Source organism: Belonocnema kinseyi, chromosome 2 (assembly GCF_010883055.1).
Source record: "Belonocnema kinseyi isolate 2016_QV_RU_SX_M_011 chromosome 2, B_treatae_v1, whole genome shotgun sequence".
Lineage (NCBI taxonomy): Eukaryota > Metazoa > Arthropoda > Insecta > Hymenoptera > Cynipidae > Belonocnema > Belonocnema kinseyi.
In genome coordinates, this window is record NC_046658.1 from 87,144,069 (window position 1) to 87,163,753 (window position 19,685).

At 36.4% G+C, this 19,685-nt stretch overlaps 1 protein-coding gene across 4 annotated transcripts in view; it reads right to left on the reverse strand.

Annotated features, from left to right (window-relative positions):
• Positions 1-19,685, reverse strand: part of LOC117167276 (dipeptidase 1-like) — a 50,339-nt gene that overhangs the window by 14,914 nt on the left and 15,740 nt on the right. For 3 of the 4 annotated variants that reach the window (XM_033352088.1, XM_033352090.1, XM_033352089.1), the window contains exons 4-5: positions 12,289-12,720; positions 5,810-6,068 (exon numbers count right to left, since the gene is read on the reverse strand). In XM_033352088.1, the coding sequence (XP_033207979.1) occupies positions 5,810-6,068; positions 12,289-12,720 (691 nt within the window). The remainder of the gene's footprint in view (positions 1-5,809; positions 6,069-12,288; positions 12,721-19,685) is intronic. The other variant, XM_033352091.1, reaches the window with a different exon arrangement.

Sequence of the window (19,685 nt, forward strand, 5' to 3'; positions counted from 1 at the left end):
ATTGCCACTTTTGAACTTGTTAAACCACTCATTACACTGCGTTCGACCAAGAGCATGCTCTCCGTAAGCTTCGACAAGCATTCAATGAGATTCTATCGCCGAGTTACCCAAATGGAAACAGAAAATTGCCTACAAGTGTGCCTACTGGCCGCTAAATGGCAATACCGGTTTCATATGTATACACCTGGTAAGAATATAAGAGCTTTACTTTAGAAAAGACTTGGAAAGCGGTGAACTCCCGAACTCGAAGATTTTGACGGAAAAAGCTGGTACCCAACTAGGAATTAGATGCTGAGAATTAGGAATGACTCCCAACTTGAAGGTTGACGGACTTTCAGAGAAGGTCCGGAATTCGAATATACACTGCAGTCCCGCTATACGGGTTCTCGATATACAATACAATGTGGTCCAACGGGGCAAGAGAGAGGCGTTTGCAAAGTCAGCGGAGTTACGAAGTTTCCGGTTCGGCACTATAAGAAGCCACAATCAAGGAGGAAAACAAGAATGTTCTGCTGAGTCCTGAGATACTGCGAAGGCCATTGAGGGTACCCCCGAGACGGCCACTATAGCGGGACTGCAGTGTAGTTTGGCGATGATAAGACTGAAGAGCAGAGCAGGAACTGGCTTGAAATTGAACTGAGCCCGGGGACTAAAGCTGACCTTGAGGCAGTAGTGCACCAGTACTGAAGTTTATCGACACGAGATTGAAGTAGCGCCCCCGCACTGAAGACTGATTTGAGGGCACAAGATACCTCCATTCTATGATCAGGTGGACGCAGATCTGCGCCACCCCTTTGAAAAGATTGGGGTAAGAGTTGGTTGACCCAAGAGTTTGTTCACCCAAGAGTTAATTGACCCCGAAGTTCGTTGATCCGGGAGTTTGCTGTATTCTTTAAACCCGTGAGTGTGTGTCCAGCTTTTGTATCATTCCACTAATCAATACCTTGTAGATGCCATCATATGGAGTTCTATCTTCTCTGCTGGTCGTTTCCGTAGCGATGAAAAGGGGCGTTGAGGGGAAGCGTTCTTTGGCCCCCTTCTCTCTCTTTATCTCTCTCGTTCTAAATCAGTAAAATTTATAGCTTTTTGATGGAGTCGTTCATATGTTACATAGTTTCATTGTAAATTCCATTGAGTCCGAATGGTTTCATTAAAATTCATTTTATATATGGTCACGACGTAGCACGTGACACCAATGCTGAAGATTCACCAGTTGAATAGCTGAGGAATAAAAGAACTGAAAGAACCATAGAAACGCATGAAACCAAAAATCTTTTGAATCGGAGTATGAGAAATTATTTAAAATTCCTCTAATTTCTATAATTTCTAGAGAATAAAAATTTTCAAAATTTGGATAAATTTTGAAACAATTTCGAAAAATGATTAATAAGGTTAAAATTTTAGATGAATTTCTAAAATAATCGTTTGAGGATTGCATTGGCCCAAAGAAGGCTAATTTGACGAGTGTGAACTTGCCGCCTGAGCGAAGCGAGTGCAGCAGTCACACTTGGCAAAATAACCGTACGCCCTTGATAAGCACGATACTTTTGGTCATACCCTCCTTGAAAACAAGCATGTAAAGCAGATAAAGGATGTTTGGTGTTCTTGCCAATTTAAAATTATAAGTTAGAAATGAAAGGGAAAAGTATCTAACATAGTAGAAAGGATACTCTGCGATCCAGCGATGCCATTTTTTCAAAGATGAATGTAATTTTCTTCATATTCTCAATTGTGTGACGCAGTGTATGTTTAGCGGGCGTAAAGTTATATGCATCAGGCGTAAAGTTTCGTGTAGCGGGCGTAAAGTTTTATGTCGGCCTGGCGGCGAAGTGCGCATGTGCGAACGTCGCTGGGCTGGATGCGCCCACATTACGCCTGCTTCACGTGCAAGAAATTGCGCGTTTTCAAATCATTCTCAAAATGTTGATAAAAATATAATTAATGAGAGGTTATGTGCGGCGTTGCTGTAGTAAAGGTAGCAGACATACGAGACATGCGCGTGCATAATCCTATTACTTTCATTCGGACGTGCCATGTGTTGCTTTCGCCCCGCCAGCTGATACTCGGTAGGAATCGGCTACTTTCGGTTCGCCGAAGTGGCAGCGAAAGTCGATATTTAGATACGCGTCTTATAAAAACGCTGTTATTGAATTTCAAATACTATAAAAATGATGTTTAAGTCTAAGATATTCTGTTTTTAACTCATTCGAATCGAAACTTTTTAATTATGAAAAATAATATTTTTTAAATATTTATAATATATTTTATATTTATATCAATAACAATTAAACAATCATTAATTTATAAAAAATTCGAGTAACTTTAGAAGATATTTATAAATGCTGAACAGATTCAAACCTAACTTAAAACATCAAAAGATTTCAAAAGATTTCCAAAATTGTCAAAACAAAATGTGGAAGATTTTAAGACAATTTTTTAATTTTTCAGTATTTTGAAAACATTTTAGGGAAAATTTTAATCATTTAAAAGTATATTAATAAGTTCTCATCAAATTAAAAAAATTATTTTAAATGTTTAAAGATATCAGGAAATTTTAAATAAAATGTAGATTTTTGAAGAAAGCTTAAAGTGATTTTTTATTCTCAAAAAATAAGTTTAAGAGAATGTTCAAAGAGATTTCAAACAAAAAGATTTCGTTCATTGATAAACATTAAATAATTATGAATTTGTAACGAATAAAGATAAGAATAATTTAACTTTTTTTGTAAAAAGTGTTTCGTAAAAAAAGTTTTATTCGTTCAATTTTTCATTTCTCTAACTTAAAATTGCTCTAAATTATATAATTTTGAAAATCTACGAATTTATTAATTTAATCTTAAACATAGAGTACTTTTCCTCCACTACTCACACTACATCCCCCTACTTGCCCTCCCCAAACTTCAACCTCCGCTTCCCCTCTCTTCCTAAACTTCTTTTTTACCTACTTATCCTTCTCCTAACTTCCCTCTAATTCCCCCCCCCCCAGTTCCACTAACCCCTTCATTTCCCCAAGTTCCGCTCCCCTCAATTCCCTGAGTTTCCTTAGTAGTGAATTAGGTGTTGCCCCCATTTACACTTTTGGGAAAAAAGTACAACGACAGACGAACGCCCGACCCGAGCCGAAACTACAAGGGTTTCGCCCAGGGCTATGAAGCCTTAAGAAACAATATTTCTTTACTCTGAAGCTCTGGAACCTTAAACAGGCATATTTAAAACAAAATATTGCAGTTTGTTAAACTTAATTCTATTTTAGTCGACTTTTTCTATTCGTTTGTGAAAATTAGTTAAAATACACAAATTAAACATCTAATAAGCACAAATTCTTATAGATTTAAGGAAGGAGAACAATATTGTACTCTAGACTGCAGAAATAATCGACATCAAAATATACATACGTCGCGGACTACCCAGGGCGCCCGTATGTCCACCGTTAAAAAAATCAACTTTGAGTGGATTATTAAAGTAGTCCAGCTACTGGGATAGCTAGTCAAAGCTATGTCCATTGTTTGTTTTTTTTTTTGAAATTTGGAATTAAATACCAAATTTGGCCAAGATATCAATTACTAAATTAGGTAACAAATTTTGATGCTGATCAATATAAATAAAATGTTTCTTAAGTAATAATAAAATGTAAATTTAAATGTTGATTTGACTCGATTCTAGCTACATTTTTGATTCTAGGCTACATTTTGCTAAAATTAAGCTAAAACACCCTGGAAGCAAGTTTAAATGAGCAGTAATTCAAATTTCGCATTATATTTCCTGTCCGAAAAAAAGTTTTCCTAATAATATTCAATGTGTTTTAAACCCAAAAATAAACATTTTTGGAACCCGCGAAAGGCCTCTCCATAAGATCCCATGTTTTTTGACACGACTTTAAACAGTGATAATTCAAATTTTTACTTGGAAAGGGCCCCTAAAAAGACATTAGGTGAAAGAGGACACATTTTTTCACAAAAAAAAACTAATTTTAATAATTTTTATCTGATCGATCCAATAAACGGACTACCTTAATTTCTTATTTAGTTATTTGATTCGTGCGCGTAAGATGTGCTGAGTAATAATAGAATTTACAATGATTAATTAATAATTATTATTTATTACATTCTGTGTGCTCCAACCTGACGTGCAATATTGAGAGTCGGGCTACAGGTACAGGGTAACCGTTCTGTTCGCGAGCTCAGCTAGGGACAGCAGCTAAATTTTTTTGGTGTTTTGTGTCTTTGCCCCTAACTTTTGATATTCATATATTTATTGAATGTAATAAACGACAAGGATACGATTTCAATTGCATCATTTTTTTTTAATTTAAAAGGGGGGGGGGGGGTGGATAAAGTTAACAACGTGGATAAAGTTCCGTGTGCACACAAGGCCCTAATATAGCATGGGACGTTTCGGGAACGTTATTGGAACTTCCACGAACGTTCCCTGAGCGTGTAAAATCTCCACCGCTTGGGAACGTACCAGAAACGTTATACTGGTACCAGAGGAGAACGCTCCATTATTGTTATTTTCAACAACAATTATTTCGTAAATCATAAGAGATAGGTAAAAATAAATGTCATTTTTTTAGTTTTGAGTACCGCATATACTACATTGTAATATGATATCTATACCATGAACTGACATTAATCTTAACCTATCACTTGCGATTTTTCGGATAATCATTGATAATAATAACAAGAACAATAATTTATTCTTTGAAGGTTCTATTGGAACGTTCTCAGACATTTTACACGCTCAGGGATCTTTCCGAAGCTTTCCGCGGAACGTTCTGTACTATTAGGGGGGTTAAGGGGAATAAAAGGAGTCGGGTTTTTGCCACATATACATAATACTATGTTAATATAATATGTTATTTTTGTTTTAAGTGACGATTGTTTTTAGCGCCTCTAAAATGCTACGCGTCAGCTAGCTTGGACCACCTGATATGTTATATTGGGATCCGGTAAAGCGGGACTTTAGTGTAATACAATAAGATAATAAAAATAGATAATAATAACATATAATGGTTTTTTTATCTTGGTTTGAAAGTGAGAAGAAAATAACTTCCTTACTGACGAAAATGAGAATATTCCCAAATAGCACGGAACGTTTCACGGGAACCTTTGGAACGTTACAGTGGAACGTTTCAGGGACGTTCTCTGAGCGTGTAAAAGGTCCGTCACTTTGAAACTTTCCACTGCAACGTTTAAAGAATAAATTAATGTTATTATTATCAATGAATATCCGATAAACCGTAAGTGATAGGTTAAAATTTATGTCATATAATGATATGGATATCATATTACGATGCAGTATATGCGGTAATTAAAATTCAAAAAGGGCATTATATATAATTAATATTTGTTTTTGTTATTGTATTATATTATATTAATATATATTACTATAAGCGACGAAGATACAGTACTTTAAGATTTTGTTCGACTTGAAACTTTTTCGGGTGACTGCAGCCCCGCATACAGTGTTAGCTGAAGCAGTGTATTTTATAGGCGCAAAAGTACGCTCAATTTTCTATCACAAAAAAAACCCGAATTTTTTTGAAAAAATGCTTTGCTCCTTCGAGTAAAAGTGCCTTTATATTATAAGGTCCAAAATTACATTAAGCAATGCATCCTCATAGATGTATTATGTATGTAGCAAAACCCCGAGTCGTTTCATTCCCTTAATTATTAGAAATGGAACACCTAATCGAGGCAAGCTGTAAGTATTTATGTAGTGAGGCTCTACTCAGTAAACATATACTATTCCAAAAAAAATCATTAGTCATTATCTACAAATTTAATTAACGGGAATAAATAAAGCTTACTAAATTTCTTAGGACGTCATCTGGAACGTTGCTTGATGAATTGCAAAGAGTTCTTGCCGCACTGTGCGAAAAAATGACGGGAGCTTTCGTAATGGCAAGGGCATTTTTCATAGTTCTTATGGAGACATGAGAGAGATCGATTAACATTCCTAATCTGTTCAGTTCTTTGACGACAGCTTTCCCGAAACCAGATAGCCCGTCGCTATGAAAATCCATTGGGGCGTCTTCATTTGGATCTTCTACTGAAGATGAATCAGCCCTGAAAAATTTAAGACATCATTTTCGAAATCAAAAAATGCTCCATTGGGATCTCATTAAGATCCCGAATAAAATCCCGCTAAAATACTGGGTCCGAGACGAATCAGTACTTAATTACCAAAGTGCACATGGAATTTATGTTGTAAAAAGCCTCTACTTAAATGGAACTTTAGTACCAAAGAAGTTCGAAATAGGTCTATTTTCAGCAGGACTTTTCTAGGACAAAGTACTGGAAAGTCCCATTTAATTTTTACTTAATTTTTTCATGAACTGAATAATTTTTTGAAAAAAAAGTACCAGAAAAATTCAATTTTATTTTATTTTCGAATGTTCTCTTAAATTAAATTTTTAATTAAAAAAAGATGTGAAAGTTCTTCTAAGATAATATGTGTTGCATTTAACAATAAAATCCAACTTTCTTTTTTTTTTAATAAGAATTTTATTTTTAGCTATTGATTTTCTGAATCGATACATAAAAGGTTTTATTAAACAGTATTAGGTTTTAGGAAAATGTAAGGGGAATTTTATAATCTTGGAGGGCATGTTTTGAATAATAAAAAAAATTCGACGGTGATAAAAAATCCAATTTTCAATTTTCAATAAAAGTGAGTATTTACTCACTAGGACATTTTTCGGACCAAAGTACCAAAAAAGTTCCACTTAATTTTTTTGGTTAAAATGCTTACAATTTAAAATAAATAAATTAAGTGAGACTTTTTCGGTACTTTTATCAGCAGTACTTTTTCGGACATAAATCCCATCAGAAATTGTAAAACTTTCAAATGCCTATTTGAACTTTAAAATTTTTTTTAAAGCTGGTATCAAAATACAGATTTTTATTATACCCAGTAGTTTAGCGGAACTTTATGCGGGATCCCAATGGGAATTTTTTCGCTCGGATTTCCATGATAACCTCATATTATCTACTTCTAAATCCCTTCTTGTTAAATACATTTTTTTTTAATCTTCTAAACTCAATTGAATAATGATTTTAAAAAACGTTTGCGGTTTGACGGTCGAAAACTTCATAAGATTCAATTCTGAGAGTTTCAAAATGCAGTTTGTAAATACATTTTTTAAACTCCGTTTTCGGCTGAAAAGGATAAAAATTACTGTAAATTTTTTTACTGAAACAAAAAGTTTTGAATATTCTCTTGTAACCTGCAGTCATGAGTTTATGGTTTTTTTTAACCAACTAATTTTTAATGGAATTTTAAAAGTCGAAACTTAAAATATAATTTTTCACGATGCTGACCGACCGACGTACTTTTTTCAAAGGATTGGAAGTGAGGAGAAATGACGGTAAGGGAAGGGAGAAGAAATAAGAGGTGGGGAATTAAAGGAAGTGAGGAAAATTATGGTGGGAATGTAGGGAAAGTAAGAGAACGTCAGTAAAGGGAAAGTAAGGTAAGTGGTAGGAAATGAGGGTGGAGAAGTGAGTGAAATAAGGGGTACGATATTAGGAAAAGTCAGGTAAAATAAGAATTTGGGGTTTCTAGAAAGCGAGGGCAAGTTTGGAGAAAAGAAGTGGAAGTAAAGGAAAAATATGGTGAGTAGAGGAAGTGGAAAGAACAAAAGGCAGGGAAAGTCGTGGTGAAGAGAGTTGGGGAAATAAGGTAAAATGAGGCCGGGGTGTGGGAAATTAAAGAGAATTGACGGAGGAAGCAGTGGGAGTTACTGGTAATAAGGGAAGGGAAGGTAGAAGAATTTAGAGGAAATGAGGAGAGAAAAAAGAGGGGAATTAGGGTGAGTGATGGGTAATAATGGGAGGGAAAGTAGGGAAATAAGGAGAAGTGAGGAAAAACCAGGAGGAGGGAAGTAGATGAAGTATGGGAAATGGGGCTAGAGGAACTAGGGAAAGGGGGGTATTGGAGGGAGAGGAAGTAGGAGAAGTGAGTGAGTGAAAGTAGGGGAAATAATTAGAAATGAGGGTCAGGTGGGAGAGGAAGGAAAGTAAGGGCAGTGGAGTTCTAGCTAAGGTAAAGAGAAGAGCGGGAAGTTGGGGAGGAAGAAGTTGGGCAATAGTGACGAGGGTTGATGTGAGGAGGGAGAATTAGGGGAATGTAGGTAGTAGGGGAGGGGAAGCATAGGATGAGAGGTTAAAACCCTTTTTTCTAAGCGCGCGGGACCTCCTTGGGCACATTTTTTTTATGAAATTCTCGACTGATCCAGCATATAAGCACAAGGTAGTGGACCCGATACTCGAACAGAACCAATAATCTTACACTGTCAAAGTTATGTAATTTTAGAAAATTATATACATTTTTATCGTTTGCACACCAAAGATTATAAAATACTTTAATATTTTAAGCAACTGTTTAAAATATATTTCAAAAAAAACAAGTGGCGCCATCACTTAGAAAAAAAGAAAAGTTCGTCGCAACTCGAGAAACCAGCTGTTTTTGCCTCGCAGTTTATGACTAGAGTGAGGAAAGAGAAGTTTTCGTGTGGTGATTTTCCTTGGAGTTCACGTTTTTGTTGAGTCATAAAAGCAGTTTAGATCAAAGTGCACCATCAATATGGTCAAGGAAAAAAAGGTAATTCAACATTTTCTTTGTTTTTTTTTAGTTTTTTGGGGATGTTCGGGTATACCGTCTGGTTTTCAGTTTAGATAACCTCAACTCGACCACTTATGGATTTTTAGTTACTTCGTTAATCAATTTCATTAGTTAACAAAATAATTCTTAAGAAAAAGCTCACACCTCATATTTATTCAATAAGTACTTCAATTACTTTGTTCAAGAAAGTACTTATCATCCCTAACATCTTTGCACTTCGGATCGCATTGTTCGACTACTCAGTCCCTGCCTATTCGACAACTGCTCCCGACTACTGCTCTTTATGAGTCAATCTTTAAATACATATACATATATATTAGGGTGGTCCAAATATGCATGGCAAAATTTTTATGTATGCTATAAGTCAACGATCCCCTCCCCCCTACCCCCCTCATCTTTTTTCAAATCCGAAAAAAGAAATTCTCTAATTTTTTATTTTTTTATTATAACCCCCTACCGCCCTTAAAACTGTCTTTTTTTCTGAATTTTGAGATATTTAGGCATATTATTCCTATGGTGTAGTTTATACAAAACTAAAATTCTAGCTCATTACCGTCCTGACTTTCATGTAAGTCCTTGCGTTAAAAATTGCTGTTCGTCTCAAAGTCATATTTAAAAAAACTCAAGTCTTCCAAACGTTACATATATGTCACTGTGGGCGGTAGAGGGTTAACAGGTGCCGGTTTTGACTTGAACTTTCCCATGTAAAATGCATGGGGAAAAATCACTTTTTTAAGTTTTTAGAATAATTTTGTAGGATTTGGAAAAATGTGACAGGAAAATATGGGGGCCTGTAGAGAATCATCCAACGAAGAATTTCATCTTTCAGACTTATGGAGTTGGCATCCCTAACACACCTCCATGAGTACCTAAAAACTACCCTTAAAACAAAAAATGTCAATTCTTCATGAAATCGACCTTTTAAACAATGTATTCTCGTATTTTTTTATTAAAAATTATTAATATTGGCCTAGTGGAATATTTATTATCATTGTTTCATTAATTTTTAATTATTTAAACAAATTGAATTTGTTTAAATAATTTTTTTGTGTGGAAAATTTGTTTTCCCCTCTAGATATTATTACTATTATTCTAAAGGAATATTTATTAACATTCGTTCATTAATTGTTTATTATTTAAAGAAATGGAATTTGTTTAAACAGTTTTTTCAAAAATTCTTTTTTCCTTTAAAAATTATTACCGTTGGTCTAGTGGAATATTTATCAACATTGTTTGATTAACTTTATTTTTAAAAAAATTTTCTAATAAAAATTAGTACTTAAATATAATTGATAAATTAATTATTAATCAGTAACTACTTATTACGGATAAATACTACACTAGACCCACAGTCATAATAATTTTCTTTTTTAAATTCGAAACGAAATTATTCAAACAAATTTCATATGTTTAAATAGTTGAAAACGAATGAACTAATGTTAGTAAATATTCCAGTAGACCAATAGTGATAATCTTTAGGGACAAAATGAATTGAAAAAAAAATTCTTTAAAAAAATTACAAATTAATAAACCAATGTTATTACATATTCCAATAGACTAATAGTAATACTTTTAAGGGGGGGACTAGTTTTCGAGAAAAAAATATTTAAACAAATTTCATTTGCTTAAATAATTAATAATTAACCAATGATAATAAATATGCCACTAGACCAATAGTTATATTTTTAAGTAAAAAAATACGAGAATACAGAGCTCAAAAGGTCAATTTCATGAAGAATTGACAGTTTTTATTGTAAGGGTAGTTTTTTGGTACTCATGGGGGTGTGTTAGGAATGCCAACCCCATATGTCTGATTCATACAGTTCTTCGTTGGATAATTCTTAACAGGCTTCCATACTTTCCCGTCACATTTTTTCACATCCTAACAAATTATTCCAAAAAATTAAAAAAAGTGATTTTTCCCCATGCATTTTACATGGGGAAAAAACAATTTGTTTTTTCTGATTTGTAATAAAATTGGGGGGGGGGGGCGTTGCCCTCTAAAGAAAAAAAGCGTTTTAGAGCCACCCTAATATATCAAGGCGTCCTATCGGTAGGATGCCAACGCACGCCACACGACTTGACGGTACTTAACCAAAAATAAAAACAATAAAAAGCTAACCGAGAAGTTAGCACTAGAAAGTCTTGCTCGCGTAATTGAGCAAGATGAGGCTAGAAGTTGGCCACGAAGGAATAATGAGACCCAACTGCCAGTGGGAAGCTTGAAACTGGCAATAGAAACATTACCGTAAGTGACAGGCACATTACAGGAAGATCTTAAATTTTCGTGCGTAGGTGCGCAGTTGTCCTCTTCCTGTACATGAAAAAATGTGTGAACAGATTTTGAGAAGGAAAAATATAGGTAAGTACCTCTTAAATTTGTAATATGATAAAGAAATAATGGAAGTAATATAACTTGATTGAAAAGTTTAAAGTTTCTTCGAAACGTAAACATGAAAAATATTATAATTTCATTAAAAGTTATTATGAGGTGACTCAATTCAGAAATTGGTGAATTACGCATTTATAAGCATGTACACAATTTAATCAGTACGCATAATTGCAAATAATGTGATATTATAATGAAGCGCCCTACCGATAGAAATCTCAGAGTATATGCTAAAGATTCTCAAGGCTCTGAGGAGCTCTGAGAAGCTCTGAGAAATTCTTCGCAGGCACTCAGGTAGTGACTAAAGGTTAAATTTCTAAATTATTTATATTAAAATTAAATGACAGTTATGTAAAACAATAAAATATATTAGACGTTTATTGTACGTACAGTGAGGGCTTTAAAGAAGCGAAGTTTATTCGCCTTCTTCGGCATGTAACTTGCACCACAACCCGGCACTTGAGACCTGCATCAAAACAAATGAACAGAACCTCTCTAACTTACGTCAATTTGAAAAACTTTCTCACTCGCACACTTTTCCCTGTATAGGAAGAGGACAACTGTGCTCCTGCGCTCGAAAATTTAAGATCTTCCTGTAATGTGCATACCACTTACGGTAATATTTCTATTGACAAGTGGCGAAACGGAGTTAAATCTCCTTATTATTCTTTCGTGAAGTTGGCCAAAACTAAAAAGTCCTCACTCGTTTCATCAAATCATGAAAGTTCTATCCCGGGCGAGCAAAGCATGAAGGTTACCACTTCTCATGTTGTCCTTTAATGATGTGATGAAGCGAGTGAGCTTCTTTTAGTTTTGGCCAACTTCTAGCTACATCTTCTTCAATTTCGCGAGCTAAAACTTTCTAGTGCTAACTTCTTGTTTAGCTTTTTATTGTTTATATTTTCGGTTAAGTATCATCTAGTCGATCGCGTGCGTTGGCATCCTATATAAAAATTTATATTTTATTATTTACATAGCTTAAAGAATGTTTATATTTACATTTAAAAATGGGTTTATACGTTTTTCCGAATATAAATACTTTGAAAATGCTTTGATATGGCAAGAGTTGACATTACGCCTTTAAGTATGGGGTCCACTACTTTATGAGTCTTTAAATAGGGATTGGTGACTAGTTCGAAACGTCGGCGATATGTAATGTAACATAAATAAACGTTTACGACTGTCAAGCCGCAAAAGTGTTTGATCACATTTTAAAGATCTTTGCTACAGATTTTTCAAGTTTGAAAAATGTTTAAATATAAATACACACACACCAAGGAGTGTTGCATTTGTGCGTTAAGGTCATATATCGTGCACCAAGAAGATGGAAGCTTCTGAGAACAGCCATGGAAGATCCAATGCTGTGACCTCCCTCGATACCAACTAAACTAGCTACGACTCCATCCTTGTGAGCCCTTTTTAATTCCTCACTTGAGGTCACCATCCTCATCCTCCTTGGATATTTTGAGGTAAGCCTGCGCACAACATCTATTTGCTCTAAAGTTAATTGTACAGCATCTAAAAATTGAGCTTCGCATGGGACATAGGCTGACCAAAATTGTGCGCCAACGATGCCTTGATGAAGGCGCTTCAGGTCTGTTTGCCATTGTGGACCCCATGTTGAATTTTGGGAAAGATCATCCTGGAAAGGAATGTTCCTTATGCTACCTCGCTGCTTTCGAAACTTCCAGGCGAAGTCGTTGTGCCTAGAAGGTTTTATTTATTCGTTTTTAGGATTACTATAGTAGTCATCTATAGTGTAGCTACGCCAAATAGAATTATTTCTTAAGCGAAGATACTCTAGTAGTGTGACTCAAAACAATGTTTTTTTTAAATTTAATTATTCATTCTCTAGTCTTTTTCATGATAAAAGAACTGTGGATTAAATTTTGTTTAAAGTAGTAGAGCATGGTTCTAAACTTTTGAAACATGCTAACGTTTAATGAAGTTTCTATCAAAGAAAAAGATAATTAATTGAATGGAAAATATTTGAATCGGAGAATTTAAGAATGCTCATTCACGCGAATTACGGTATATCGATTTGTGAAATTTATATCGGTCTCATAAATTATTATTTCCATCCATCACCAACCGTGTGGAAGAATGTTCTGGCTCTGGCCTGGTCTAGACCAGACAATCAGGCTTCCAGCCCTGGCGCTGACCATATGTTCAGTCATGGGCCTGGATAAAAGTGTAACATTTTATTTCTAGTTAGCCCCAGGCCAGACCACCTGGTTAGCCGCTAGGTATGGACTGGTCAGTCGCTAATTATGGACTGGTCAGCTGCGAGTTATTTGCATGCTGACAGTTTGTGACACTTGATCGAAAAGAACTAGCAGTGTTTCAGAGTGGCCAGAGTCAATACGTAACTGACACTGTAAGTTGTGATGTCATCTGGCAATGACTTGGAAAAAAATCATTTTTCACTGTAAGCATCTTTAGTAAAAAAATTAATTACAAACACACTGTAACTTTTTCGAAGTATGACAAAAAATGTACATATCGAACTTAGATTTTATTTCTTCTTGGCTAGCTGATCGGTGCCAAACGTGGGATAGATCAGGCTGCCAAGGTGTTAAGAAGAAAAATCGTGGTCCAACAGTTAGAATTTCTTATTTTTTATCACTTTAAACACCATGTAACTTTCAAAATGAGTCCAAACAAAATTTCCTGTCTTAACTTAGGATTTTTTTAATTCTCGGCTCGCTGATCATCGCCAGGGCTGGGCCAAGCCAGATTATCCAGACCAGACTTACAATTGTTGATTTTAGCTCGCTGAACAGCACCAGTTCTAGGCCAGGCCAGATCTTCGAGAAATAACTTACAATTGTTGATCTTGGCTAGCTAATTAGAGCTAAACCTTGAACAGATCAGACCGTCAAAGTCTAAGAAATGAGTCTTGCTTTGATGGTGTGAATTTCTTATTTTCTATCCGTCTAAAAATTCCGTCTAAAATTCACAGCCTGTAATGGACTCCGGAAGTTTCTATAAAATTTTTCTATCTGTTACGCCACATCAGGTCGACTCCGGTAGGTCACGACCGTTGTCCCAACAAGTTTAGTTTGCACCAGGTACAACAAATATTTCTTCCTTGAGGAAGTTGAGTTTTAAATGAAACTTAGAGGCAACCAGCCAATTTCTTTCATGACTCGTCATTAGACAATAAGCTCCAAGCGCACCAGGTGTAAAAAATACATATTTCTCGAGGATTTTGAGTTCTAAATGCACTTAGGAGGCAACAAGCCAAATTCTTTCATGATCCGTCACTATACAATAACCTCTAAGTGCACCAGATGTAAAAAAATACATCTCCCAGGGGAATTTGAGTTATAATGAACCTTGGAAATTGGTTATTTGCCTCCAAGGGTCATTTAGAACTCAACTCCACCGATGGAAATGTATTTTTTATATCTGGCGCACTTGGAGGTTATTTTATAGTAACGGACCATGAACGAATTTGTCTGTTAGCCTCCTGGGTTTATTTAGAACTTAACCTCCTCGGGGAAGACGTATTTTTTACATCTGGTGCACTTGGAGGTTATTGTCTAATGACGAGTCATAACAAAAATTTGGTTGGATGCCTCCAAGGTTCACTTGGAGTTCAAATTCCTCGAGGGAGATGTATTTTTTACACCTGGTGCACTTGGAGGTTATTGTGTAGTGACGTATCATCAAAAAGGTTGGTTGGTTGTCTCCAAGGTTCACTTAGAATTAAAATTCCTCGAGGGAGATGTATTTTTCACACCTCGTGCACTTGGAGGTGATTCTCTAATGAGCAGGAGTCATGACAAAAATTGGTTGTTTGTCTCCAAGGTTCATTAAGAACTCAACTTCACTGATGGAGATGTATATTTTTATACCTGGTGTACTTGAAGGTTATTTCATAGTAACGAACCATGAAAGAATTTGTGTGGTTGCCTCCAAGGTTCATTTAGAACTCAACTTCCTTGGGGAAGACGTATTTTTTACACTTGGTGCACTTGGAAGTTATTGTCTAATGACGAGTCATGATAAAAACTGGCTGTTTACCCACAAGGTTTATTTAGAACTCAGCTTCCTCGGAGTGATGTATTTTTTACACCTGGTGCACTTAGAGGTTATTGTATAGTGACAGATCATGAAAAAATTTGGTTGGTGTCCTCCAAGGTTCACTTAGAATTCAACTTTCTAAGGGAGATGTATTTTTTACATCTGGCGCACTTGAAGATTACTGTATAGTGACAGATCATGAAAAAATTTGGTTGGTGTCCTCCAAGGTTCACTTAGAATTCAACTTCCTCGAGGGAGATGTATTTTTTACACCTGGCGCACTTAAAGGTTATTGTATGCTGACGGATCATGAAAAAATTTGGTTGGGTGTGTCCAAGGTTCATTTACAACTCAATTTCCTCGAAGGAGATGTATTTTTCACCTGGTGCACTTGCAGGTTATTGTTTGACAACGAGTAATAAAAAAATTGGTTGGTTGCCTTTAAGGTTCATTTAGAACTCAACTTCCTCCAGGAAGAAATATTTTTTGCACCTGGTACAAACTAAATTTTTTAGGACGACGGTCGTGACCTACCGGAGTCGACCTTGGGTAGCGTTACTGGTAGAAAATTTGTATAGGAACTTCCAGAGTCCATTACAGGCTGAGAATTGCGGACGGAAAGCTTCTACGGAATTTCTACGGAATTTCCAACCGAAATGTCCGTAGAATCTCCGTGGAGCACGTTCCGGGGAATCTTTCCTCGTGGGTTTTTTTGTTCTTGGCTCTCTGATCACCGCCAGTCCTGGGACAGCCCAGATCTTCCAGAATTGATGGTCTATTTTAGGCCAGACCTGGGCCAGACTGGCGTCAGATCTGGTCGTTCCTACAAAAAACTGAAAAATAATTAAACGAGATTTGCCTGAATTGGTGGTGGCTTTTATGATGTTCGATTAAAATTATCTAAATTCGCTTGAAACGACATTCTGAAATTCTCCGATTCAAATAATTTTCACTTAATGGTTTCTTGTTTCCTGAGTAGGGATACGGAAAATATATGGTCTGCTCTCCCCGAATTTGAGTAAACCTAGCTGCTTTTTTGTGTATGCTTGGTTATATAAAATTTTTAACCTTTATTATTCAAGTAAAGTATTTCTTTATTCTTTATTTTTTAGGTAATAAATTAACTAAAATAGGCAAAGAATTGCACACTAAAAATAAAACGGAAGCATAATTTTGTTTTCAGATGATATTTTTATTAAATTTCAATTGCGATTTTTGAGCTTAGCAGCCATCCATAAATTACGTAACAGCTTTTTATGGGAAGGAGGGAGATCGGAAAAATTTTACGATCTATTATTACATGGGGGGATCGGTACTGTTACGTAATATTTTGAATAAATCAACCTTATAGGAAATCCAAGTATCCAAAATTATAGTATATGAGGGTGAAGTTTGATAATTTTATGATCGAAGATTGTGATAGCGTTGTCAAGACTTCGTATCGGCTTAATTAGATTAGTATTTTGATTCTGCTTTCATCATCCTGTAAAAAAATATCTATAAAAATACAGTTGTTTCACGATTTTTGAAATTACTACTATCCGCAAAATCACTCAAAACTTTTTAAGTTTAAACAGATTCTAAGTGATTTCGGAGGATTTCCAAGATTTTTAAAGGATTTTTAAGGAATGTAAACGAATTTCACTGGATTTTGTAAGATTTCTGTGGATTTCAGTAATTTTAAAGCATCTTAAAGGCTCTCAATGAGGTGTTTTAATGAATTTTTCCGGATCTTAAAGGATTTCATTGAACTTGAAATATTTCGAAGGGATTTCAAAAAATATTATCAGATTTCACGGGACTTCGCGGGACTTTTTAAAATCTTAATGAAATTTCAATAAATTTTTTCACAAGAATTGACAGCTGTAAAACATTTAAAAAATTTGAAATATTGATTAATTTGGAATGTTTTGAAATTTGAAATATTTCCAGGAATATCATCAGAATGTATGAATTTTGAGGGAATTTCGAAGGATTTTATAATATCTGAACGAAATTTCAAAGAATTTATTTACTAAAATTGAGGGATCTCGAAGAATTTCAAAGATATAAAGAGATTTTCAAAAATTTCCAGGTCATTCCAATGAATGTAAGGGATCAATTTTCTAAATTGTTTAAGAATATACAAACTTCAGTGATTTCATAAGATTTAAGAAAATAGTATATTGTCGTTCTATATTACATTTTATTTACGATTATTATATGATCACAATCGTTTTTTATATAATCCCTGCTTAAAATGGCAGGTTGAAATCCAATAGAAACCGGAAAGGAACCGGTTACATACCATTTCGGTCCTTACCCGGTTCTATACGGGTTCTATTTGGTCCTTAATTTAATTTTTTGAGATCTATTTGGGTCTACCAGGTCCGTTGCCGAGAAATGGTAATAAAAAATAAGTTGTTTAAATATTCTACCCGCGTCGACCCGGTTTTTATCTGGTAAATGGAAACAAAATGAAAATAATAATTATATAAAATTAGATTTCTACCTGGATCCTTTCCGCTCTCTATATAACAATCGACGCTTGTGAATCGCGTTATGATTAAAGTGCACCTGCTACCCGGTTCGTATCTGGCAAATGGAACCAGAAATTGAAACAAGGATATATACTTTTCTACCCGGTTCCTATCCGAACAGATTTCCAATAGGAACCGATAACAAAGGGGTACATATTGTTGCGTTCCTGATATAAATTTTACAGGTTCCCGAGTACAAACCAGATGATGCAGGTTCCGGATAGGACTCACGTAGCAACCAGGTACAAATAGATAGATTCCGGTCAAGCGCCGAGTACAAACTGGTGACAAGATCCGGGCACGTTTCGAATAGAATACACATTAGTACCGGGTAAAAGTATTTTGAAGAACAGGATAAGACCCAGGTAGAAATTGGGTAAAAATATTATGTGATTCCAGATAGAACACGGTCAAGCGTCGGGTACAAGCACGCGACACAAACCGTGTCCGATTCCTGTAGCACCAGATAAGAATCGGTTAATGTATTTTTAAGGACCCCGATAGAAAGTGAGTTGAAACCTTAATGATTCTCGATAGGACCAATATAGAATCCGGAGATAAAAATATCAATACAGATAGAATTCGATCAAAGGCCGGGTATAATCTGGGCATGAGGTCCATGTACGTTTCGGATAGACATCACCTAAATACCGGTCAGAAGATTTAAGGAACTGTATAAGACCCATGCAGAAATCCGGTAGATTTTATCTGATCCCAGATAGAATCCAGTCAAGTAACTGGTATAAACCAGATCCAATCCCGAATACAAAACCTGATACAAATCTTGAAGGTCCCGGATTTTTTTTTTTACGAGGGCCTGGTGAAAAATGTTCAAGAACACACCGTGAAGGGTCCACACTTCTCGGTAGTGTGGGGATCTTAGTTGACGCATCACTACAATGACCTGACATACATAATATTTAATTATACCTTGCGTTTAATTATACATTATACAAAGTCAACTCTGTCATTATAATGATGCTACCAAGGACCCACTAAAGAACACCACCCTCTCTCCTTTGCATTGACCCCCCCCCCCCCCCCCCCCGTAACCGCTTTCGCATTACTTCAGGGGGTGCCGTTTTCTTACCTTCTGAGGCTTCTCCTGCTTTTCTTTTCTATTGGCATCTTGTCCCAACCAAGATGTGCGCATCGTCCTCAGTAGTGCGGTGAAATCGCACATCGGGCTCATCGGCTGTCGACATCATGACTGGATTTAGACATTTACTTCTGTCATCTAGGAGGCTTCCTTAGTGGGGCGGCCTCCCTAAATGACATTCATCCTCGAGACCCTGGCAGATGGTTAGACCGGGGTTTCTCACTTCGTGCTGCGCACAGGAAGCACAAGGAAGTGCTAGACTTGTGGCCCTCCGCGCCGCACCTCCAGCATCCTTTAGTCCGATCAGGACCCTTGCAGCTCGCTGCCCTGTGACCGAAGCCGAGGCAGCGGTAGCAACGAATGACCTCTATCTTCTTGCGTACACGACAGGACATCCATCCCACCTTCAGATGTCCCGCGTGCACTAGCTGTATCGCTATTTCCTCACCAATCTCAACAAAGGCCTTCAGAGTACCTCTAAAGGCCCTTTTAGTGAGACACACCTTTATTTCGCCAACGAGCTGCTCACCAAAATGTCTTCTGATGGCAGCCTCGACCTCCTCTCCATCCGTAGTGGTACCAAGGTCCAAGACCTCAACTTCAGTGCGAGGGACAAGCTCCCTCACTCTGACAGCCTCGCCAACCACACTTCTGTTGCCGCAGGCAGCTTGGATCTGCCATCCACAGCGGGCCCTACTTCAACAAGGACCTCTCCATTTCTGGTCTCCCTAACACTTTTCTTACCGCTAGACCTTCTCGCTTTTTTAGCAGCAGCTTCGCGAACACCTCTTAGGACAAATGATCTTCAAATGTTCTTCTTTTTAGAGCAGAACCTCTCCATTTCTCTGATGGTTGTCCTCAATTTCCTGATGGGATCTAATTGTTCATCCATCTTTGGTTCCGCAATCGTTAGATCCCTCTTGACCAGTGGTCGGCACGCTCTTGCCCTGGGCAGGGTAGCCTGCCCTGGCTGCCCTGTGACCTACTCTCAGGGCAGTACCTGCGTGCTTGGCCAGATCATCCC